At 38.9% G+C, this 23,950-nt stretch overlaps 5 protein-coding genes across 8 annotated transcripts; 2 read left to right on the top strand and 3 right to left on the bottom strand.

Moving 5' to 3' along the window:
• Positions 1-575: 575 nt before the first annotated feature.
• On the bottom strand, positions 576-2,622 carry LOC116192435 (annexin D4). The gene is made up of 6 exons (XM_031520987.1): positions 2,462-2,622; positions 2,069-2,241; positions 1,652-1,870; positions 1,341-1,565; positions 1,166-1,237; positions 576-996 (listed from the first exon to the last, which is right to left on the bottom strand). Exons 1-6 carry the CDS (start codon positions 2,505-2,507, stop codon positions 787-789), a joined length of 945 nt encoding a protein of 314 aa, XP_031376847.1. The 5' UTR covers positions 2,508-2,622; the 3' UTR covers positions 576-786.
• Positions 2,623-7,397: 4,775 nt separating this feature from the next.
• On the top strand, positions 7,398-9,667 carry LOC116192432 (annexin D3). The gene is made up of 5 exons (XM_031520983.1): positions 7,398-7,683; positions 7,787-7,932; positions 8,371-8,601; positions 8,904-9,116; positions 9,206-9,667. The coding sequence occupies exons 1-5, from the start codon at positions 7,608-7,610 to the stop codon at positions 9,497-9,499; spliced, it is 960 nt and encodes a 319-aa protein (XP_031376843.1). The 5' UTR covers positions 7,398-7,607; the 3' UTR covers positions 9,500-9,667.
• LOC116192430 (integrator complex subunit 9 homolog) lies at positions 8,814-13,834 on the bottom strand. 2 transcript variants are annotated; one of them, XM_031520980.1, is made up of 12 exons: positions 13,507-13,834; positions 12,957-13,346; positions 12,644-12,858; positions 12,055-12,378; positions 11,753-11,957; positions 11,370-11,462; positions 11,185-11,276; positions 10,932-11,049; positions 10,769-10,857; positions 10,493-10,544; positions 9,832-10,390; positions 8,814-9,365 (listed from the first exon to the last, which is right to left on the bottom strand). In XM_031520980.1, exons 1-11 carry the CDS (start codon positions 13,519-13,521, stop codon positions 9,869-9,871), a joined length of 2,115 nt encoding a protein of 704 aa, XP_031376840.1. In that variant the 5' UTR covers positions 13,522-13,834; the 3' UTR covers positions 8,814-9,365; positions 9,832-9,868. The 2 variants fall into 2 exon arrangements, with proteins under 2 accessions (XP_031376840.1, XP_031376841.1); XM_031520981.1 differs by having other exon boundaries at positions 8,817-9,365; positions 11,753-11,942.
• Positions 13,835-15,435: 1,601 nt separating this feature from the next.
• LOC116192434 (E3 ubiquitin-protein ligase DIS1) lies at positions 15,436-18,106 on the top strand. 3 transcript variants are annotated; one of them, XM_031520985.1, is made up of 5 exons: positions 15,436-15,623; positions 15,889-16,030; positions 16,447-16,690; positions 16,925-17,311; positions 17,436-18,106. In XM_031520985.1, the coding sequence occupies exons 3-5, from the start codon at positions 16,481-16,483 to the stop codon at positions 17,754-17,756; spliced, it is 918 nt and encodes a 305-aa protein (XP_031376845.1). In that variant the 5' UTR covers positions 15,436-15,623; positions 15,889-16,030; positions 16,447-16,480; the 3' UTR covers positions 17,757-18,106. The 3 variants fall into 3 exon arrangements, with proteins under 3 accessions (XP_031376845.1, XP_031376844.1, XP_031376846.1); XM_031520984.1 differs by having other exon boundaries at positions 15,874-16,030; XM_031520986.1 differs by lacking the exon at positions 15,889-16,030.
• A 481-nt stretch (positions 18,107-18,587) lies between these two features.
• LOC116192431 (uridine 5'-monophosphate synthase) lies at positions 18,588-22,375 on the bottom strand. The gene is made up of 7 exons (XM_031520982.1): positions 21,859-22,375; positions 21,171-21,646; positions 20,079-20,162; positions 19,867-19,949; positions 19,701-19,788; positions 19,353-19,607; positions 18,588-18,942 (listed from the first exon to the last, which is right to left on the bottom strand). Exons 1-7 carry the CDS (start codon positions 22,358-22,360, stop codon positions 18,814-18,816), a joined length of 1,617 nt encoding a protein of 538 aa, XP_031376842.1. The 5' UTR covers positions 22,361-22,375; the 3' UTR covers positions 18,588-18,813.
• Positions 22,376-23,950: the final 1,575 nt, after the last annotated feature.

Below are 23,950 nucleotides of genomic sequence, written 5' to 3'. Positions count from 1 at the left end.
ACTATTTACTTGACGAGAGGTCCGTGCTATGCACATGCTATATTTGTTGGCCATATTAACAAATCAGTGACTATATTAGATTGGACATATAAGTAACATAAAAATTCCATCCATGGCTAGAGTTTGTTCGTAAGGATTAATTTTAAATTTTTCTATTTGCAGCCGCATCTCTAACTAAAATTTATTTCTCATTTGTAATATTTTTGTTCAAATTTATTTATTTTTCTCATGAAATTGGGATAAGTTCCATTTTTTCGTTGTTTCGTTGATTTCTTATTATTGAATGATTCTCTTTTTAATTCTATAAAATATAACAACGAGCTTAGTTAATATAACATAATGTGTGAAAGAAAACACACGTTACACGAGGGTGAGTGATGAGAATTACTATTCCACATTGAAATATTAAAAAAAAAAAAACTTAAACAATAAAGATATATAATTATTGAATTCACCATTTTATCGGTTTGAGTTTTTGAATTAGATATAGGTCCAACCACCTCACGAAGAGAAATGATCATGAAGTAATTAGCCGCCTTCATTTTCGTCCCAAATTAGCATAATCCACTTCAAACTAATATAACATGTAAATTTTATAATTTTATTCAAAGATAAAAGTAAAGCCTGGACGTTCATTGACTCTCTAGTTATTGTAGTGCAAGACAGATAGAATGAGACATGTGCATGGACATACAATCAACGGAAAATGGTAGAAACGAAATGGAGCGGAAACAATCTCAATCGATTCACATTCTCTAACGGCATGTAGTCGCGCTCTCCGGTCGTTTATGCATCCTTAGATATCAAAGTGAGCAATAAATCTCTATAGTTCCCATTAGCCGCTTGCTCTATCTTCTCGGTCAGTGAAACCCCGTAGATGCGGTTGAATTCTTCCCTGATCTCCTTGATATCGACATCGGCTCTGGTTACTACGACTCTTGTCAGTGCCTTCTTCGTGCTCTTGTGAGCGTCAATCTTCAGCGCTGAGTCCAAAACCTGAAGAAGAAAGCCAGCAATCCCATAATAATTCAACAAAACATGGGCCTGCATAATTGTTAATCCGAGCCGAAAAGATATGCCGGGCCTCGACGGGGCTCGAATTGGCCCGAAAGAGAGATTTCCTGCTCGAATGGTGAATTTGTCACCTATCCAAACAAGTCCTAACCTGGCTGAAGTATCTCTCCGGTGTACACAGGCATTGGACTGTTTCTTGCATTTTCAGATCAATCTGAACATCCTGCAAACACAAAGAAAATGATATTCGAATCTCGGAATTTCTGGTAATGTACGATGATGTGTCGTATGAAATTTTTTCTTTTTCCGATCTATTGTTCCCGTACTTCATCAAAGTTGTTGCCACTGATCTCATTGTAGTGCTTATAGACTGCCCTGAGGTGGGGCTTGCTCCTTGTTGTCAGTATCCTGATGACCTCTTCATCTTCAACTGGCTTTCTGTGATCGGCATTTTTTACTGCATTGAACAATGCCTTCGCCTCGGATTTTGCAGTGTCCTCCTTCAGCTTCGAGCCTTCGTATCTGTAGGCACTCACCAGGGCCACCAATAGCTGCATTATGATTTATGAACACCCGTCAGACGACCTAGAGAAGAAGGCTGACCGTGCGGAAGTGATCGGGAATTTTATTTATTAACCTTTCGCTCGGGACCGTGCACATGGGAGGCGACATCTTCTTCGATCGAGTGGTCGAAGAGGGAGTGGTAGGCTCTTCTTGCTCCCAGCAGCTCTTCCGAGGATCGGGTGCAGGCGACTTCGATGATCACGTTGTAGGTGTGGGATCCCTTTTTTAGTGCCTCCTTGATCAACCGAGCGTCTCTTTCCCAAGGATGCATTGCCCAGAGCACGATCGCATTCTACGAATCACACCGAATTAAGTTTCAAAAATTAGTCCTCGATGTATCGACGGTCTCATTGTAGATTGGACCATTCAAAACCCGATAAGGATCATACTTGACAGTAGTACTACACCTCCGATCCTATGCTGTAACTGCAGGGAGGACGGGCACCGGACCGAGAACGGACGGAACAGAGCTGAATTTATTAAATGTTACCTTAAAACGCATGAATTCGTGCTTGAGGAGCTTGACCCTGTGATCGTCCCAGCGCTCGAAGAGCCTCTCATCCTCCTTGAAGAAATGGGGAGTGGATTTCCGGAAGGCCTGCCTCTTCTCCAGGTGTGAATTCCCCAGTATTGTGATCAGCGACTTCTCATCGACTCCGTGTCCTGAAAAATCGAACGAGATCACGGTCAATCAAACTACTACTGGAAATGCAGTTCAAATTTACGACCATTACAGGAGAATTGAACTCGGAATCGGATTGCTCAATCGGTTGTTGCGTCTCCAGTTCCGACTTTTAACAAATAACAGGCATGACATTATTAAATATTTAGAGCAGAAAAGAAGTATTATAATGTATGAGTTATGGATGCAGAATAGAAGAACCTGAGAAGGCCTTGGTGAGAGCTTCCAATTCATCGGGCTGAGCCATTTTGGTCGGATGCTTATCTCCTTGTTTTTGTATTTTGTTCTGTTTTGTTTTTCACCAGTGTGGATGTAAGGCCTTGCAAAGCGATGGATGAGGTGCAGCATGTGCTGTGCTTCTTGCCATATATTTATGCGGTCCCACAAGGTCATTCATGTCATTTTGAAAGGGGGGCTATTTGGGTAATCCACCTCTTTGATTAATTATATGATGATGAATTTTTGTCCCTTTTTCTGTGTATTGATTTGTTTGTTAATTAATGAAAATAAAAGAGAAGTTATTCCATTCTTTATGAAGCATCATTGCTGCTTCACCTATAACTGTTCTTACACCAAGAGAGTAATAAGAATTTATTATGTTTGAAATAAATGAAGCGGTTGAGCCTGAAGGGGTTAAATTCATTAATTTCGACATAATCATTAACCTATACAAGGCGTGGTAAATACCTCGTATTTTCACCAAGAAAAAAAAACAATGTTTTTCACTTTTAGTGATGCCCTTTTGATATAATGAATTTACACGCAGCCCCTTAGACTTTATCTATTTTGCTCGTTTGACACACTACTTATCTGGTTGTACATGTACTATACGCGCGAAGCTAGCATTAGCAAATAGTCAAAAGTCAAACATTGCATGCCTTCGAGGAAGGGAAAGAGGTGTACCCACATGACAGTGGTCTTCATATCTAATAATTAATTTCTTTCTTCTTTTCAAATCAAAGGCATAATTTATATTATCATGATTAGTACACACATAGAATTATATAAATTATATTTATATATGCTTTTTAAAAATGTGTAACGAATGAATACATGCTTTTCTATGCGATGAGGAATGAATCTCACAGCGAATTAAGCTTTTGATCAAATTTGAAGTACGCATGTATGGGTCAATTTTCGAATCGGAAATATCCCAGCTAGAAATTAGTTATGCATCCTTAGATAGAGTATGTATATAGGTTCTGCGAGTGACCGCAACTGCAGTGAACATGTGGAAGAATTTATTGTTGATCGAGAAGTAGGATATATGAAGAGGTCACCTATATAAATCATCTCCGATATCCTTCCCTTTTCTTTCTTTCTTTTTTTTCCTCTGAAAATTGGAATCGATATTATATATGTCTGGTATGTTCGTGATTCAAGTGATCGCATGCATCCGAATTGATCTGTCAATATAGTTGTGTGTGAATTCATTGAATTCTTTTTCTTTTTTTTTCCTTTGATAGTTGTGTGTGAATTCATTAATTATTGTAGTAAGGATTTGTCGTGAATATAGACCAAACAGCCCATAAGTTCCCGTACTACGACATTTTTAAAAAGTGGAAAGGTTAGGTCCATCACTAAAATTGATCGAAACAGCCTTTCAACATTATTCGAGGACAATAATATTCGTTTTTTTGATCGAATAGTCTCTCCATATATATAATGTATATGAGTTTATTCGTACATACAATGTACTCAAGTACAGGATAGCTGCTTGATGATCGAGGGTCAAGCAAAAATTGAGATTGATGAGGTGGATCCACGTTATACTGATAATGGGCACATGTAACTTGCAGGTGCAGGTACCATGCAATAAATATGTACGATGGAGAAAATATATACGTCGAGACCCATTAAGGATTAATGTCGGATAAGAATTTACTTTGATTTAACACCGAGATCGAATAGACACTTTGATGACCACGAGATTATTTTTCGGATGCAGTTAACAGGGTTTGCTTCCATAATGTACGTTGGCTTGGCGCAACATCCATGGTCATGGAACTTTTGCGCTCGTGGTTGGAGGTCGTATGGTCTTTGGAGCCACCGTACCCTGTCTTTATACTAATTAATAATTAATTACTATTCTTCGGGGAAAAACGGAGTCAAAAGTCGTCCAATAATAATAATGCATCCATAATGTATTGGGCACGTAAATAATTAAAGACAATATAAATCTATGTATGCAATAAATAAGGCATGCAGAAACACGTATAATAATAGTTATTATTAAATTAAGCATGTGGAACACGCTGGACCAGACAATAAATATATCTGATTCCTATGCTGTGTATCTCTTCATTTATCATAGCTAGCTTTGTGGTCATATTCACACTTATTTTGTCGAACAATGCGAACCACGCAAATGAATCATAATATAAATGCAATTCACTGTTTGACCCCAAAAAGAAAGCATAAAATTCATTAAATACCACACTTTTTTTTCTAAAAATTTCTGAATAAACATATCAGTCATGTCATAAAACTGATAATGTTTTGTAAGAAGTTGAAATTAAGTATATAGAATCCCGAAGTTTCTCAAGAAATTCCGAAGCACTCATTTCATTGTTGTAAGTATAGGATAAATCTAACACGAAAATTCACAATGACATAGCGATGAGGGCCAAAAAAAAAAAAACATAGATATTGGTGTTCAGTAAACTTATGGCTATGCTCCGTTCCACTACCAAAAAAAAAGAAAGAAGGTCAACTCATGGCTATCCGGTCATTCTATTTCTATCATTTGTATGAGTATTGCAACTTTTTTTTTTTTTGAAGATCCATAAATTTAGTATGATAATATAAAAATTCCTTATAACTAAATAAATGGACACATGTAATACAACCATGAAAATCGAATTTAAAATTTTTTGACTAACAATCGAAAACATATTTCACTGTACTATATCCTCTTTATCTTGCTACACTCTTTTATATTTGAGCTTTCATAATGTCCTTAATTAAAGCAAAAATAATATTGGGATTTTGTCAGTGCAGGAAAGATCCTTCGGAGGAAGGACAGCTCGGACTATAATTACGTGTCCTCTAAGATATAATAAGATATAGAAGCGTGAAAGGTTAGGGCTTCAATTAATGAATTAATTAGCATGATTACATATATGTCGATCAACATCTGATGGTCTGTTCTCACGGAATAAGGCCAATAATCATGCCAATCTGTCCACTAAGTAGTTTATATATATATATATATATATATATTTGTAGTGTGTAGAAAGATCATACATTGACCGGTGCATTTTAATATGAAAAAAAACAATAAAATCTGCAATATAATATTTGAGGAAAATTATTTCATGTATCCGAAGAATGAATTAGACTAGATTAACTCACCCGTGTGATGCACGAGTCCAAAATCTTGGAGCAATAATTTTCTTTATTTGTTTTTAGTCATGTTCTATGATAGAAAATTACATCAAAATTACATCATATATAGTTATTTTCTCTAAAAAAATAAGTAGTTAATGAGAATATATACTCGTATTATCAGAAAAAAGAATATATATACTCGTTTACGCATTTGATTTAGTAAATATGTATATAATAAATTTATGATAATTTTATATAATAGGATCTTATGAAAGATGGAAGATTATGAAGTTTAGAAAAATAAAAATAAAGAAAAATCTAGATAAATTAGGGAAATTAATTTATAATTTTTTTAAGAAATATATGATCTTTAAAAATATATATAATGATATTATATAATTTTTTGGAAAATCTGAATTTTAATGGAAAAAGTACTAAAATTCTTGAAGGATATTCAAGTATTTGTATTATTGAGAATATAATAAATTTATTGACAGAAATATAATATAAATATGTAAAGAATAAGGACATGTCCTTCTCAAAGGCCCCACAACTTAATATATATTTTGTTGTATATATCATACCCATCTAACTATCTATTTTTTATTGTGATGAATAAATAAAAGAATTTGAGTTTTTATATTTTATTATAAATTATTTTTAAGTGACACATGGCTAAAGGAGAAGTTCAATGTATAAATAATAGATATGTAATCTATAACAGCCTGGCTTATTCATGGTCCTTACCCACGCAGTTGGATTGATTGTGATATCAATTCAACTTGTCAATCACGAGGTGCGATGTAATAACGTTGTATGTGAATGAAGTTTATTCGGAATACATGAATTTGTAACTTGTTGAAGCACCTTGTAGTCGATTCAGGTTGGAGTCCAAGCGGGAATTAATTGGTATCCCGGGGTCTTATGTATAATGAGAAAATTAGAGAGGTGTATTTCCATGGGAAAAGGGAAAGGAGTGGGGGCACCAAAACAAATAGAGAGTAAATGGGGGACTCCCACATTGGAAATATATAGATTGACTTTATGAAAATACATATAACAATTCTGCACGTTTATCATTTTTTATTTCCTAACAATTAATATTCCATTCCAAACGTAGCTGTCGACACATCAAAAGCAATTATATTTATTGCCAAATATTACCCTGCATTAAGAAATACATATGTGATGATCAATACGGGACTTTAACAAAGGGACCAGTCATCATGGTGGGACTTTAATGAAGTACTGGTTTGGTTTTTTTTCCTTTTTTTTCCCCTTTTAATTCCCGTTCCTGATTGTTCTAATTCCGATGTATTACACCCTCAATGGCCAAAAGACAGAACCGCATGTAACAAAAATTGAATTGAGATAGCTACACATAATTCTATCGCGACATTTCAGTCACTCCTATTGCAAAAACTAATTGTACTTTCATTATATGATATGATTCGGTTTTAAATTCAGAATCTCAATCACTCCAATACTATATAATTAATCTTAATAATTCTACTATAATTTCTTAGTACAAATAAGATAACAAATACAATGAACTATGTTAGACCATTTTTGGTCCAATTCAAGACTTACTCCTGCGGTAGCAAGAGTCTGTCCAAACCGCGCAGGGAGCAAAAAGAAAAGAAAAAGTTTGGGTAGCAAATTCCCAAATTCGGGTAATATGGGGGATGACCAGGGGGCATTTTGCAAAATTAAATAGTTAGTAAGGGGTAAAAAAGAAAACAAAAGATTAGGGGCATATTGGTAAAATTAGAAAACAGATTTTGCCATTCCAGCGACGACGGTTAAGACTTGGTAGGAGGGAAACAGCTGAAACTGAAACAGAAGAGTGAAGAAGACGAAGAGGAAGAAGAAGAAGAAGCAAGCGTCATCGAAAGAAGCCTTTAACCTTAAAAATCACTGGTCGCCGAGTTATAAAAACAGCTCGAAAGTGGCGAAACTATCGAGTCTATTCTCCTGCTGTTACTACCCACCGCCACAGTTCTCCGTTCATGGAGAAATGGCCACCCTCAGAGTCCCCGATGTGGTTCCTTCCCCGACCGACGATTGCGAGAGACTCAGAAAAGCCTTCAAAGGTCCTCTCTCCGTCTCTCTCTCTCTCTAGTTCCGTCTCGATGCTTGTTTTGCAATCGATGACCGGAATATATATGTATATGACCGTGAATTGAACGGGTGAAGGTTGGGGAACGGACGAGAAGACGGTGATATCAATATTGGGGCACCGGAATGCCAATCAGAGGAGGAAGATAAGAGAAACTTATCATCAGCTCTACAATAAGTCGCTTATCGCTGATCTCGAGTCCGAGCTCTCCGGTGATTTCGGAGTACGTCTTCTGAGCTAAATTGATGTCTTCTTCCTTAGCAAATTGCCGAATGATCATGAAAACACTTGAATCCCAATTTACTGTATGGCCAGGGTAATGGGATTCCAATTAAATGCGAGTCCTTTGGATTTCTAGTGATATCTTATTCATATTTCTAACTACTAATAAGCGTTCGAAATTCACTAGAAGCACCTCGCGGGTCCAAGCCGGTGTCCAAGCAATGATTATTTCAGCCAATAAACTAAGTATTCCTCCTGATTTCATGGGAAAAAAAGAAAGAAAGAAAGAAAGAAAGAAATCAGCCAATATATTGTCCAATTTCCTATATCTATGGTGAACAATAATTCCTACTTGATGCATCTCTCTTTTTTGGTTCAGTACATTGACGTGGTTCCAATCTCTTCGTATTTCCGTTTTGGCATATAACGCGAATTGAAGAAAGCGGTGATCTTATGGACGTACGATCCGGCAGAGAGGGACGCGAGGCTGGCGAAGCAGGCCTTACAGACGACGAAGAGAGGCATAAATCACCTGCATCCCATCATAGAGATGGCATGTGCCCCTTCATCACCTCACCATCTGGTAGCCGTGAGGCAGGCCTACTGCTCTCTCTACGATTGCTCGCTGGAAGAAGACATCGGCTCCACCTTAAGTTTGCCCCTCAGAAAGGTAAACGCCCGAATTCGACGATTGCTAGATATACCAAAAGTGATCCTTGCACTTCGATTAATCATTGTTGTGCTTGGTCACTCCGAGGTGATTCCCTGGCCGTTTGGATCACTCGAGTATCGATTGTTTGAATGACCGTAGAATTTCCTGAGACTATATCATGATTTCTTCTTGAGTAGATATTTTATGAAATTCAACCAAGAAGAGAGGCATGATTTCTTTATCTTAACTTGATAACTGAAGAGAAAAACGAATAAATGGGAGAATTCTGACATATGGTCACAATGTTTTGCTTTCTACAGATCCTTGTTGGGTTGGTCAGCTCCTACAGGTACGATAAGGAGGTCATAAGCATGGATGTGGCTAATTCGGAGGCTGACCTCCTGCACAATGCAATTGACAAGAAGCAACTGGACCATGATTACGTCGTGTGGATCCTCAGTACAAGAAACGTCTTCCAACTTCGAGCAACCTTCCAATGTTACACGAAGAAATTTGGGAATCCCATCGAAGAGGTCAGATTTCTGCATGTAAATCTTAGCTGTCCATTCCCCTCTTTGTTTCTCCTCCTCCTTTAGGTAGAACTTCTTTTCTTCCCTGACAGGACATCAAGAACAGCGGGAAGGGCGATTTGGAGAATCTCCTGAGGGTGATAATCATTTGTCTGGACTCTCCCGAGAGGCACTTCGCTGAGGTAGTCCAAAACTCCATTATAGGGATCGGGACAGATGAAGATATGCTCACCAGAGCCATTGTGACCCGAGCTGAGGTAGACATGATGAAAGTCAGAGGCGAGTACTTTAACATGTACAAGAGCAGCATGGACAATGCAGTTATTGGAGACACCTCAGGAGACTACAAAAATTTCCTTTTGACATTGCTCGGAGCGAAAATATGAAGTGACATTCTCTTATGCATTTATTTATTTGTCATGGGGACTGTAAGATGTTAAAATATTCTGCTTCATTCAACTGTTTTAAATTTGCTGCTTGCATATGACATGAACCTTGTGCTTTCGACCAGAGGACATTTGATTGATTTTGTGTGCACATAAACCTTGAATTCCGGTCTTATCTTTCATCAGTATATACTATAACACATATATTATTGTATAAATAAATAAAAACTACAACAATCAGGGTTCCAGAATATGTACCATTTTGTTATTATAGATATAAGTGAGACCACGGAATTGAAGAAGCAGCCATGAATTGGAGAAAGAAGGAATACCTGAATTGGACATGATAAGCACTTCCAAGTGATGTTATCAAACTCCATCCAAAACGCAGCTCACTGCTTCAAAAATGAGGGAAGCCAACTTTTTGTCTGAAGTTATAATCGTAGTTCCTGTTTCTCGAACTTCAACAAGAGCCTTATTTGGCTCTTGGATGTGTACAATACTGGCAGTGGCAGTTCCCCTCTCTTTGTTTCCACTGTTCTCTAGTAAAGATCCACTCACCCCCATCTCTGACAAACTAGTAAGAAGCCTCTGTAAATCAGGCGAACCCCAGTGGAGCAGTGGTTCACTTTTTGGGTGTGCCAGCTCATCTCTAGGAAATATTAGATGTTTGCCATTACGCATGGCGAGCTTTCCTTTCAATCTCGCAATACTCAAGTTTTCCTCTCTTAGACTTCTCCACTGCAATTGTGGAATCACTTCTGGTGCAATATCTAGATCCAAACCATCGTCAGGACTTGGGATTTGGACTGTTTCATTGACAGAGTAGTGAATGACAGAGAATGAATTTGCATCTGAACATCTCATTCGCTTCGAGAGGTCTTCAGGCAACTAGCTCAAACACAAAAGTCGATAATGGAAAACAATTTAGGTTCAGAAGTTAAGTACCATAGAGATTAGGATTTTAAGGCAAGCGTGTTTGGATAGAATTACCAAAACCAACTTTGGCTGCAGGGTCCCAAGTAAGGGTTGGACCTTTTTTAACCTGTACAAACAACATCAACTCTGAACTGTGAGGAACCTTAAGATATGTCTAACGTGGTCATGGAAATGAAGCTAACCCTACAGGGAGGGAATAAAGGGGAAAAAAAACATTTTACTTTATTTTACTAGCATGAGAAAATCTATATACCCAGCTAAACATGGTTTTAGAATCTTTTTCCCTGATATCTCTGCTCCATGCAAAACAAACCAAAAGTTAGCCCTTACTTTATTCCAGAAAGAAACGAGCATCGATGAACCTCCATCTTCATAGTTGTCGAGAAAGGCAAGAGAGCTATGCCCGAATCAACTTCATCCTGCAAATTGAGCAATTCATTTGTTAAACTGCATAAACTTCTCTGCAGAGGTTATCAACGAACTTGTTTAATACCTCCAACACAAGTAATGAATTTTGATCTCCATGCCATCGCCTAAGCAGGTGGACTGCTGGACCCAGTCGTAAGTTCCAATGAGGACAAAACACAATGGCCGGCTCCTGCCAATTAGCTCTACACATAATAGCAGCCTTCAGTGCAATAAAATCTGACTGGCTCAGAGACGGCCAAGAAGGAAGAGAAGAAGGGGCGGAAGAGAAGGAAGGGAGGGGGGGTTGGTGTGGCTGGAGTGGAACAAGCTCATCTTACAAAAGTTTAGGCGAGTAAATTTCACGATGCACTTGAATTTTTCCTTCTTTCACAAGCTCAACATGGCCAAATAATGGCTCTCCAGAAAACAACTGCAATAGTAGACCACGGGTTGCATGAAATGTCTACTTAGACACTTGGTTCTTTCTGATGAACAAACACTAATTAGCTTGGAGATCACAAACCCGTCCTTGCCGCTGTTTGCAAAGCCATTCTGGGATTATATTGGTAAATGCCAATATTTCTTCTGCAACATAGGAAAGAACATACACGGGAACCTACAAGAGCAATGCCATCATGCTTTCTTAGTTCACTGAAAATTAATAATTGGTTCTCCCCAGAATAATCTATATTTTTGTAGTTTCAGGTTGATATTACATTGTTATTGTCTGCTAGCCCGCTCCTAGTGTAGATGTTTCAAGTTATGACACTGAATCTAATAAGAACTGTCGATGCCAGATAATCTATGTGAAGCAGTATCCTGGACTAAATTGAAGATATGAGCAAACTTTACCACGTCAGCTTTAAAAATTCTGTATCTTAAACAAACTAAAGTCAACCATTCTACCTTAACATCTGAATTTTCCAGTCGAACCAATAGCTGCTCCATGAGCTGCAGTATCATTCCAAGACGATCGACGGGGATAAGAACCGAGCCACCAGCTTTCACGGAAGCTATCACACGTGTGCATATGTAGTCCAGATTCTCCCTTTCCTCTTTAGTCTCATCAATACCAAGTAAGATATCTTCTCCACCGCTGGAATAGAATACACTCAAAAGTTTCCAATTTACTGTCAAAATGATTCCAACAAGCTGCACCGAGAAGAAATGCTCGATAAAATATTATCAGACACTAGAAACCTAGGTACCTCAAAGATAGAGAAATGTTTGTAGCTGTAGAACTGCTATCGATATCAGCATGTTCCAGGATACTGGTGAACGAATTATCCGCATAAATAACCACATCGTTCCCTTGAACTGCATGGTAGTCAAATTCCAGAGCATGAGCAGAACCAAACACAGAGTTCGAGATACATGCTATACTTGTATTAGGACATTTAATGGTCCAATTGCACGCCCCTATCTCCAAGCCTGAGCTAGATGCTATCAAAACTATAGCACCGTTGTAGCAGACCTCTTCACCATATTTAAGTGTATGTAGCTCCTTAACAGAATCTTCAACATCAGCTGCACTGAGAAGTATATGTTATTATTCCCACGAACACAATTGTCAATAAAATCAATAAAGATTGTATCAGCAAAGATGGACTCTATTTTCTCTTTTGCCTCATGAAGTTAGCAAAGGGACAAAATGACCTCTTCAATGATTGAACTGCACAGTCAATCATTAAGAATCTAAAAAGTCACAAACTTCCCGAACAAAAAGAAGTTCGGTCAGCAACTCATAGGAGCTGCAATACGTTAACTAGTATTTACTAACTATAGTATCGTTTTCACCTGTACAGCTGCATCCATCCACCAAGCTCTATACCATCAGTGCCCAAAACTATCTCTCTCAATGCAGATGGAAGTGATTCAAGCTCCTCCCAATTCATCCATTGAGGAACACCAGCTTCCTCAGGTCCATAAAACTGTCTATATTCTGTGTGCATGGCGACTAGGTTATCCATCATAAGCTTCCCGAGCTTAGCTGCCGCTTCAGTCACGTATATCTAAGCAGCAATCACAAACACATCAAAGACATAAGGGTACCTCACTAAACCATACCCAACTCGATTTTCCAAGGAGCGGATCCGTACTCGAATATTACCTTAGCAGAGAACCCATTATGTCGAGTGAGAAAAGGCAGACCCAGCATCGCAGAGGGGCTTGAAATTAATACGACATCGATAAAAGCAATATTCCAGAGGTGCAAGTTCGTGACAGTTTTATACCAAGGTTCCGCACGAATTAGAGCATCAGCATTCAGGTGTTTCTCAAGCTTCTGCCTTTTTAGGTCAGGTGACCCTGGTTCAGTGGATTTGTTGACCAGACAATCTAAATTCACCTCGTCTTCCACGGCGTGAGATTCTTGATGCAAAGGAGAAAAGATTGCAAGGGCAGAGAGGTCTATTGGACAGTCAATTAAGATCCTAATCCCACATACATCCAATACGTAACAAGGTGGGAAATGGATGCCACTGCCTCTGCTCAAACAAGTCTGCAAAAATTAAGAATCAACAATATCTTAATTAGATTCCGGGAATAAGCGAATCGTATGTTCTAGGACTGACAAACTCCTGCAGCACTCCCCGGACATTATGGAAACCACGCAAATGGAGAGCAAGGAGTTATGAGTATTTCCGAGTAAAATGACTTACAAGCTCCATGAACATGTCAGAGGCCAATTCTCCTTCCTCTCTCTCTCTCCTTCCTCCTCCGGTCACCGATTGACTGACCTCCTCCACCTCAACTCTCACCTCAGAGACCAAGAAAATTCCACTCAATCAGAACTTCGTCTCCACCCTCTTCTGCTTCTTCAATCTTCTCCGTCGCCGCCAACTACTCCTTTCAGCCTCAAAGAGGCCACACTCGGAGACATCCAGCTCGCATTCGCCAGCAACGAGCTCACCTCCGGCCAGCTCACCGACTCCACCTCTCCCTGAGCGAAGCCTTCAGCCCTCTCCTCCGACGCGAGGTGGAGCTCACATCCAGCACGGAGGGGGATGAGGGGGAAGAGGCAGGCCCAGCCCGATCCAACTGCCCAATCACTTCGGACAGATCCGGTCCGATTACTGGGCTCACTCGGCCCAAGTTTTGCTAGCGTCGCCCAAGTTCTTGGTCTCGGTCCGGCCCAATATTCACTTCTTAAAGGCTTTTACTGCCTTCTTCAGAAATTCTACGCCTCAAAAGTAATTTTAAAAATCTATACAATAAGATAGTGAAAAGCACTAGTGGAAAAAGCGATCATCATTAGTACGGGCACTTCGCACGTTCGGGAAAAGGACGAGACGGTAAAAATTTTCCGTTAGTAATATACATTTATGGACCTATAAATAAAGAGATAACAAAAAATGATACTGAATAACAAAGTGACCAAAAAGGGCAGGGAGAGTGTGGGCCAGTGAAATTAAACAGTGGCCAACAACATTTATGTCACTCCACAGAATTTCAGGAGCGCTTGCCTCCTTTTCATTCAACTATATATTTTTACACATTTTGTAGTTTTTAACAAATAAAATAAAAATAAAAGAAAAAAGTTGAACACTTAAAACGTCCCCCATTTTCCTTTTTTCTATTTGCTTGTCCCCTCAATGCTCCAACTAAAAGATTTCCTTGCGGAATGAAATGTGGATAGCTCGTCCGGTACATCGTACATATGAACAAACATATTCCCACGAGCCTTGTGGATGTGACAAAAAAGAGTTTATTATTGTGCGGAAACCATTTCAAATGAGCTCATGAATCAAACGAGCTACATTTTCCAAACATGAGTCCGAGTCGAGCTATTGATGGAGCCCCAGTATTTTTTTTGCACAGTGACATGCCTTGCCTATTCTATTTATGGTCATAAAATAAGGACATGCATTTAAACCTTTTTTCTATATATGATTTTCTTGAAACGGAAAGAAAAAGGGGGCTGGTTCTTTTTGTAAACTTTTAAATTTGGGGAATCTGAAATAACAAATAACAATAATTATCTGGCCAAAAAAGAAATAGTAATTATCGACCAAGACAAGAGAGGAGGGGGGGGGGGAAGAAAATATATAATAAAATAGAAAGGAGAAAGAAAATGCCCACCTAAAGTCAAAATCAAATTAAGAGCCCAGAGGAAGAGGAGCGTTGTCCGATGACTTTGTCTTTTTATTGCAGTAAAATGACTGACGAGGCGTACTCACTCAGCTAATAAATGAGTATTACTCACGTGTCGATTTGATCATGAGATCCGTCTAATGAATTTCACCTCGATTGCTCGTTTACGCGTAGTGCAGTGCAGTGCAGTTTGGTAACTATAAGGTTGGCCCGTGTTGGGGCCGGCCAGATGGTTTTTAACTTTTTTTTTTGTCTTTTTTTTTTTGTATTTTCCCGAGAAGTTTCTCTGTCATCCTCAGACGCTCCTCTCTCTCTCTCTCTGTCTGCTTCAGTTCAATTCAATTTTTTTTGTCCTTTTAAACGGCTTTAATTTGAAAATCTACGCGGACTTCCGTGACATTTGCTCTGTTTCTTTACATGAACACTGTCTTACTGTTCCATTAGTTGTTTTTATACACTTACTTTTTATTTATTTCTTATTTAATTTTTGTGATTTATTTGTTTATCTGAGACCGGCTTCCTCACCAAATCTCTCTCTCTCTCTCTCTTCTTCTCACTCTTTGTGTCTGTCGTCGTCTTCGTCCATTTGGGCGTGGGTGGGATCTTGCTTTTGTTCCCTCTGCTCTGCTTCAGTCTGCAAATGGGGTTTTGAGATTAATCGCCATCGCCGTCTTCTCCACTACAGGTAAATTGACCCATTCTCCCCCTTCCTCGTTCGTCCGTCAGGGTTCTGTTCTGTTCCGTTCCGTTCCTCCCCGAAAAGTTCGAGGCTTTGTGGCTGAATCCGTCGCGAAGATTCTAGATCCGACGCGGGTTCCGCGTGGACTTTTGTGGGCTCGTGACCTTTTGGGGGGAAATCGGGACTCTCCTTGGCAGGATCCTCTTGCTTGATCCATTTTGATGGCTTAACTTATGCTGCATCTGTTACTTTGAAGCTCCTCATCTTTCAGCCCTGCAAAGCAATCCGAAGATTTGCTGCCTGATTTCGGGGCTTTGTGGTCTCGATTCCTTTCCTTGGTGCCGGTGGCTTCATCAAAACACTAGTCCCCAGTTTCACTGCATCGGAAAAGTCAACCCTTTTCAACTGCTAAAGTAATTGCACCCACGACACGTATCAATGCACTCTTCTATATGTTTGCGGCGTGGCTCATTAGGCTTTCTATTCCCATTACGTGTATCGCTGATTCAGCGTTTTCCTTTTATTCATGCTAGTAAAGTTGACTGCATTTTCAGTTTTCTGAGTACATTTGAAGTAGTGAAATCATGAGGATTAGGGATGGTTAAGCTATAGTATTTGTAGATAACTCTCGATTGCTGGTTGCGACATTCGCAGTCATTGAGTTTGATCTTGATGATTTTGCCTACTTGGAATAACCAAGGAACCTGTTTACTTGATGTCTTGTCTATTATCTGGTTTTGTTCTTTAGCATTGGTTGAGACGCCTGCCTCATTTCCTGATTTGGGTCTCTTTGTATACTAATATGTTGGGGATTGCTTTATTCTTGTAGTCTCGTTAAGGCGAAGCAATCTGCTGTGCCTATAATGGCTTCTGCAAATTCATTTTTCGATGACATGCGGAACAAACCCGAGGTTATTGATCCCCCTCATAATGAAGAAATGATGGACATTGGTGAAAGTGTGAATGACCCTGCTCAAAATGCTCTAAAACCTAATGTTACTGTCTCAAGCAGTGTACGTGAGCTATTGGAGTGTCCCGTGTGCTTAAATGCAATGTATCCCCCTATCCATCAGGTAAGAAAATCGAGATGAGGATTTATTCTCCAGCCTTTTCCAATATATCGCTTTGTATTCTGCTTTTACATTGGATATGCGCTCGAATTCCTTTCTTGAAAGCTTTTCTTATAAAACAGAGACAGGACATACTTATTTCTTTGCAAAATATGTCTTTCGCCCTTAAATCTGACATAATTTTCATCTATTGTATGTTAGCTGAATTCTAAATACTTGCTTTTCGTGTTTTCTCAGTGTTCAAATGGCCACACATTGTGCTCGGGTTGCAAGCCTCGGGTGCATAACAGATGTCCAACGTGCAGGCATGAGCTCGGCAACATAAGATGCCTTGCATTAGAGAAGATAGCAGCTTCTCTCGAACTTCCGTGTAAATATCAGAGTTTCGGCTGCATAGGAATCTACCCTTATTACAGCAAGCTAAAGCACGAAGCTCAGTGCTCCTTTAGACCATATAACTGCCCCTATGCGGGCTCAGAGTGCACCGTGATCGGGGATATTCCTTTTCTGGTGGCCCACCTGAAAGATGATCACAAGGTGGACATGCACAATGGGAGTACGTTTAACCATCGGTATGTGAAATCGAATCCGCATGAAGTCGAGAACGCTACCTGGATGCTAACGGTGTGTACTCTTCTTAATGCTTTCTCCTTGTTCTTGTACTTGCTTCTCTTCAATCTTCTTTTTCCAAGTCATGTACATCTTGTTTATTCAGGCTCTCAAGTCTTATGTACACCTATATGTGCAGGTCTTTAGTTGCTTTGGTCAGTACTTCTGCCTGCACTTCGAGGCGTTCCAGCTTGGGATGGCGCCGGTATACATAGCATTCCTACGCTTCATGGGCGACGATAACGATGCAAAGAACTACAGCTACAGCCTCGAGGTCGGAGGGAATGGAAGGAAGATGATATGGCAAGGGGTTCCCCGGAGCATAAGGGACAGCCACAGGAAGGTTCGAGACAGCTTCGATGGCCTCATAATCCAAAGAAACATGGCCCTTTTCTTCTCGGGCGGGGACAGGAAAGAACTGAAGCTAAGGGTGACTGGTAGGATTTGGAAAGAACAGTAAAATCTCTTGTGCTACTGTCTCTTTCCTTTTCCCCTTATTTTGTTCCTCCGCCTGAACCTGAATGGGTTAGGGATTAGTCGGGTCGCAGAGATTAGATTGTTGGGGGGGCGTCTTCTTGGTCATGTATTATTGTTGTTTAGGAAGCAATGTCTCTTTGCTTTTCCATGAGATGATTAAATGCATGAGTGGGAAGACTGCAGTTTATCTATATCTACATCTATATATATGTAATTGCAAGGATAGGTCCGATATGTAGCACATAGAACGTTTTTAGCTATTATTCCCGATTTATCATGGCTACATTTGTCATTTGCGGACGTGGATGGGGGAAATGTAATGTAATTTCACGAGATTGTGATAGTCTGTATGCGTTCTTCTATTATCCCAAACCGGTAATTGAGATTGAATTTTCATCTTACATTTTAAACACCGAGCCGAGATCTACTTCGGTCATCACGAACTTAATGGTAATAATCAGGCGCTTTGGCTTCCAATTTGACTGTACAATGGAGATCAAAACTATGATATTTCGATGCCACTCGGACAACTCAAAGGACCACAAAGCAATTGGACAGGATTCTTGGGCCTCATACTGCAGCAGCATCACTCCGTCAAAACAGCCATCCGAAGCTAACAAGATACAATTACATGACTTGGTTTCCACTGGTTTGACATATTTCAGAGGTGTCGTCTCATCTTCCGAAACATGTGCAATAGCATTGCTAAGCCGACGTTAGGATATATTGCAGACCATAAATTATTGGCAATGAGAATGCATCTTTTTATCCCCCTATATATATATATATATATAATCTTCCTTTCCAATTTAAATAACTTTCAACCAAAAAATATTTTTAGAACTTACTTTTATGCGGGGAGGGGGCCCTAAAATGCAAAAGATCTCTGGATATCTTCAAACAGAGTGTTGCAGCATCACCAAAAGAGGGCGACGATTAATAATATCAGCATTACAAGCTCATCGAGATTTCACTCGCACCGGCTAACTTTTGGCAAAAACAAGAACATTGCTCGGGTTATCCAGAATGGAGGCAGAACCTCAGCTGCACTTAGCCAAGTAAGCATTCCATCCCTGAAGCCGGTACTCCCTGGCAGCCTCTACTGGATTTGCTGCTTTTATGATTCCGCGGCCCACAATTATTATGTCACTCCCCCTGTCGTAGATGACCTGCAATAGAATAATCGTTTCTTAACCTCAGTCCCCCATAATGATATACACAAGCATCTAGATACATACATACACCTATAAATATATTACCCGTATAAATCGACTGAATAAAACTATGCAATGCAACTAAATGCCGAGAAAGAAGACCCTTGACATGGATCATGCACCACTCTTTGCACTTCTGATGGCAAAATTGCAAGCAAAGTTGGGGAGGAGGAGATAAAATAGGATAAGAAATCCAGCAAATTCCTTTTCCATTTTATGTTAAATTTGACCACTTATTCCATCAAGCTCGAGATACAAAAAAGAAATAGAAATGCAGCAGATTCTTCTCCTTTCCAGTCCCAGCTCAACATCCTACATTATTCCAATACCAAAAGTATCCTTATGGCAGTAGGAAGCAGACTTACAGAATATGGAGTGTTATACTGCTGACCAAGGTTATCACCACCCTTCACCATTTGAACACCTGGGGTAGCCTGAATGAATGCGGGATTTACAGGTGCCCCAGCCCAAGATGCCGGATTAACCGATATGAAACCGATCACGAAATCAGAATGTTCCTGTGCAATTTTGACAGCTGCTGCAGTATAATCTCCAGTGGCGAGGTTACCAGCTGAGCTCATTTCAGCAAGGAGTAATAAGCCCCTGCCCCGAGGTAGTCCCTGAAAAAGAGCTCAGAAAATTATTGATTACAGGGGGTGGGGGGGCGGGTGGATGAAAATAAAACCAAAGGGTTTTAAGTCAGTTGAGCAAACCTTCAACTTTAACCCGTCAACTATTCCCGGACCCGATATAATATGGGCATTAGTTATATCGGCCCAATCTAAAATCCGATATATGCCTCTGCAGGGAAGACATCAAAACATTTAGTCTATTTCAGAGATGCTGACTAATTTAAAATCTGAATGGGAACTGGCGTACCCTTCATATTGCATCGTCACTGTATTTCCAATGTCTGCAAACTTTCTGTCCTCAAATATCATGAAGTTGTGCTTCTCAGCAATCTATCATAGAACACGGTTGGTCAGACTGAAGAACTGTAGAATTGGGAACTCATAAATTCCAGTTAAGAGATAAAGGCTCCAGCATCTGAGGTAATACTTTTTAAGGTACACATATCAGATTTAACATACCGAACGCAATTTAGAACCAAAATCTGGGGTGAAGTCGGGCAATATGTCCACATGAGTTTTCAGTAAGCAGATTTCAGGTCCAACCTATACAGATAGCACAAAAGAGCAGTTTAACACAATGCAGAATGCAGGTTCGTCCATATTCACCGTACTGATCAGACAACTAAAAACCACAGAAACAAAGCATGACATTTTGCCCGAAAAGATGGATTGAGTTTTAATCCAGATTCGCTCAACCCTAAGAAAGGTCGTCTTAAAAAATAGTTTTCAAATTGCTAGCGGTTACAGCTCAAACGACAAAATCTGAAAACACATTCAGTTGCAAGAATAGATACTTATTCGTTCCAAATGAAGCAGACAGGAGTTGATTAAATTAGCAATTTAATTATGTTTCATACAGGAGTTCAGTTCAGGCGTCTCCCTAGAAGCCAACCAGAAGGCAGCCTGATGATCATCTAGTGAAGCCAAGCCAATCCGGTTTATGGTCAAAATTTTACATCCGTCTGATTCTTTGGTTGCAACTGTCAATCCAGTAAACAACATTTTAACAGCAATTTTTCCTCCCACATAGTGGCTCAAGTGTTCTACACGAAAGAATATTATGAACATCATTTGAAGATGTTCTTGGCTTGAAGTTTTAGCAGATATGGAAAGTTTGATTGCTGTTAAAGCAACTAGCTAAAATATTACTGACAGCAACAAAATGACATTTTCATATCTTTTTTCCATGTAACAACTTTTAATCAGTGCTTTAAGACAACTCCCACCACCCACGCCTGCTCTAAACAACTTTTCAAAGTAAAGTAGCCGCTTGATAGTCATACAAAGAATCTTGATGTCGTAAAAGCACCACAATAATGAATTCAGTGCTCGACGCATCATTAAAGTCAGAATTATTGCTTGTAGGGGGGCAGGAACAGGGATTTCAAGGTGTTAACTGATGCTGCAAGGATAGTTGGGTCCCTCTTCTTTGATGAGGAATATATATAAAAGTTGGCACCTTCAGCACGAAATTTCCTGAAAATCCCAAAGAGGAGTCCCCCAAAAGAGGACTCCAAAAGCAGCAAGGAGAGAGAAGCAAAAAATTATCACCTTTTCAGCAATATCAAGCAACTCAGCAGCTGTGCCCACATCAGCAGCCACACATAAATTACTTTCCTTTTCCACCATCACCTCAAAAAGCTTCCTCCCGGTCACATTCTTCGACAATTTTGCCCTCTCCCCGTACCCCAACGCCCTAGGTTTCTCCTTCACCTCCTTCACGGCAGGGGGCACAGCCACCTTCCTGTTCTCTTCCAAGAACTTCAACACCGCTCCTCCCATTTCATCACCTAACTTCCCTTTCTCTTTCAAGATCCTTATCATATCGGTCAACCTAATAATCGCATGCAATTTGATCCCATTGGCTTCCAGATTCTCCCTACCTCCCTGCTCTCTGTCTATCAACACTACCGCATTGCTCACCTTCAACCCCGCCGCTCGCAGGGGAGCGGCTGTCTCCAGCACCGATGCTCCACTTGTCACCAAATCCTCAATTATCAAGCACACCTGATCTTTCTTGAATTCACCTAATTAACCATCATATAAGATAATATTCATCCTCAAACCATCAATGAACAGAAGAAGCTTTCACATTGCTTATTTCGATCGGATGGAAATAGAATTAGCTGTGGCTCAGCGTATATCTAAGATCAAAAGCAATTCGTGTTATGACGACAAAACTGTACAGGTGCAGACAGATTAAAGTCGACGCAAACAGACTTCTGCGAGCTCGAGGTACCTTCAATGGCTTTGGAGGTGCCGTAGTCTTTGATCTCTTTGCGGCGCATGAGCATGGGGATGTTATTGGAGACGGAGACACAGGTGGCAATGGGGAGGGCGGTGTAGGGGACGCCGCATACGAGGTCGAATGAGGCGGAGGAGACGGAGTTGATCAGTGTATTGGAGATGTCGCGGAGGAGGGAGGGGTAAGAGACTATGAGGCGGAGGTCAATGTAGATGGGCGATGATATGCCGGACTTGAGCTTGAAGTTGCCGAACTTGACGGCGGAGATCTCGTGGAGCTGGAGAACCAGCGACTCCAAGGAGGGAGAGGGCGAAGCCATCGAGAGCTCGGACGTGGCGGTGGCGGTGGCGGTGGCGGTGGCGATGGGCGAATGCGGCGGCTGGGGCGACGGCGAGGAGGAGAAGTGAAGTGTGGGGTTTTGGAGGGCTTTTGTCGGGAAGAAGAGGTGAGAGGGACAGAGGGAGTGGAATGGCGTTGAAAACAATGAAGTGAACATTTCCTTTTTTTTTTTTCTTTTTTTCCCTTTAATTTCTTTTTGGTGCCGGTTCATTTATTAAATATAATATATTTTCTTTTAATGCATCGCGGCTTTGCCCCCAAATTCACCGAATATATATACTATTACTAGGTTTTCATTGCACGGGTATATAAACAGAAATTTATAACAAAGAATTGAATTTATCAATATAAAATAAGAAAATATGTTCGATAAAAATTATGAATTAAAATATTCATTTATCTCTTTATGAATAAGTTGATCATAGATTCATATCAATATTTTAATGAGGAAACTTATTAATCATAAAAGGGTTTAGAGAAAAAAAGTTATACATAATCAAATATATGATACTTTGTTTATAATCTAAATTATAAAAATATAAGTAAGAGAATATAAAAAATTATCTAACTTTGAGAGAAAGAACGCGAATCGCTTGATTACTTGAAATCTTGATTCATGATGTACTTGATAATGTGCTTTATTTTTTGTAGGCTCTAATGGAATTATGCCGATTACGATACTTGAAAAAATCAAAGTTAAATTATAATTATAATTATAAATTAATTAGAAGAAATTAGTTACCCTACCTTGTAAATATCTTGCCCACTAAATAGGAATATCCAAATTAAGAGCTTGTATTGATATTGGCAAAATAACCTCACCACTGTGCATATAAACTCCAAAATAAACATAATATATATATATATATATCAATACAACTAAAATAATTCAAAACAATTTGGGTGAAAAAATAATTCAAAACTTAATAGCCATAACAATACCATTTATCTTAATCATCGCTAAATTTATGATTTATTTTATTAATAATTAATGGTATTAGTGGTAAAATTGATATTGATGATAAAATAATATTATGAGACTATTTAATACAAAAAATGAGTATAATTTATAATTCATTACCGTTTTATTAGTTTTGAAAAATGGAAATTAATAGTTCTAATATTATAGTAATTAGAGTAACAATTTAATTTATTGACCGTAATATATATGAAATATATATCTTTCCATAAAAATATATATTGACCGCAAGGTATACATCTATAATTTAACTTATTTGATTAGTTGTTCTATCACTTTTTAGTAAGAGGGAGTCAAATATATATAGATGCACGTATATATACATAAAACTTCACTATTTATTGTGCTATTTTTACTCAAATATTGTACATGAAGTTTTGCAAATTTGAACATTTTATCTAAAATAACTCAATTACTTCCTTGAAACATTACTTAAACGCGCAAATTAGTTTCTAAGTTGAGATTTTAGTTCAACTCAATTTTGGAAATAAAAAAGATAAAAAATAATTATTATAAATGTTGAAAAATATATGGATATATTAGAATATATATATATATGTACGTATGTATAGATGTAAAGTAGATATGGAATTTATTATAAAAAATTAATTATAAAAATAATTAGAAAAAATATGAGCGAGATATTATTATTAAAAAAAGAAAAAGATAAAATAGTAATAATTATAATGTTGAATTTGTGAAAGAATAAAACTGAGTTAAGTTGAATAAAATTTTAATCCTAAAATCAAACAAACAATATTTTGGAGG

Source organism: Punica granatum, chromosome 1, assembly GCF_007655135.1.
Source record: "Punica granatum isolate Tunisia-2019 chromosome 1, ASM765513v2, whole genome shotgun sequence".
NCBI classification, from domain to species: Eukaryota; Viridiplantae; Streptophyta; class Magnoliopsida; order Myrtales; family Lythraceae; genus Punica; species Punica granatum.
This window is presented reverse-complemented; position numbering and strand designations above follow the sequence as displayed.

Excerpts from the sequence above, each read along its gene's own strand:
- LOC116192432 (XM_031520983.1), top strand. The coding sequence starts at position 7,608 with ATGGCCACCCTCAGAGTCCCCGATGTGGTTCCTTCCCCGACCGACGAT. Across the intron at positions 7,933-8,370 it reads AGCTCTCCGGTGATTTCGGA|AAAGCGGTGATCTTATGGAC; the intron begins GTACGTCTTCTG and ends CGCGAATTGAAG. Across the intron at positions 9,117-9,205 it reads TTGGGAATCCCATCGAAGAG|GACATCAAGAACAGCGGGAA; the intron begins GTCAGATTTCTG and ends CTTCCCTGACAG.
- LOC116192430 (XM_031520980.1), bottom strand. Across the intron at positions 11,050-11,184 it reads ATTTACTCGCCTAAACTTTT|AGCTAATTGGCAGGAGCCGG; the intron begins GTAAGATGAGCT and ends TATTATGTGTAG. Across the intron at positions 10,391-10,492 it reads TGCAGCCAAAGTTGGTTTTG|TTGCCTGAAGACCTCTCGAA; the intron begins GTAATTCTATCC and ends TGTTTGAGCTAG.
- LOC116192435 (XM_031520987.1), bottom strand. The coding sequence starts at position 2,507 with ATGGCTCAGCCCGATGAATTGGAAGCTCTCACCAAGGCCTTCTCAG. Across the intron at positions 2,242-2,461 it reads TCTCACCAAGGCCTTCTCAG|GACACGGAGTCGATGAGAAG; the intron begins GTTCTTCTATTC and ends TCGATTTTTCAG. Across the intron at positions 1,871-2,068 it reads ACGAATTCATGCGTTTTAAG|AATGCGATCGTGCTCTGGGC; the intron begins GTAACATTTAAT and ends TGTGATTCGTAG.
- LOC116192434 (XM_031520986.1), top strand. The coding sequence starts at position 16,481 with ATGGCTTCTGCAAATTCATTTTTCGATGACATGCGGAACAAACCCGAG. Across the intron at positions 16,691-16,924 it reads TGTATCCCCCTATCCATCAG|TGTTCAAATGGCCACACATT; the intron begins GTAAGAAAATCG and ends GTGTTTTCTCAG. Across the intron at positions 17,312-17,435 it reads ACGCTACCTGGATGCTAACG|GTCTTTAGTTGCTTTGGTCA; the intron begins GTGTGTACTCTT and ends CTATATGTGCAG.
- LOC116192431 (XM_031520982.1), bottom strand. The coding sequence starts at position 22,360 with ATGTTCACTTCATTGTTTTCAACGCCATTCCACTCCCTCTGTCCCTCT. Across the intron at positions 19,950-20,078 it reads TTGGTTCTAAATTGCGTTCG|ATTGCTGAGAAGCACAACTT; the intron begins GTATGTTAAATC and ends GTTCTATGATAG. Across the intron at positions 18,943-19,352 it reads AGTATAACACTCCATATTCT|GTCATCTACGACAGGGGGAG; the intron begins GTAAGTCTGCTT and ends ATTCTATTGCAG.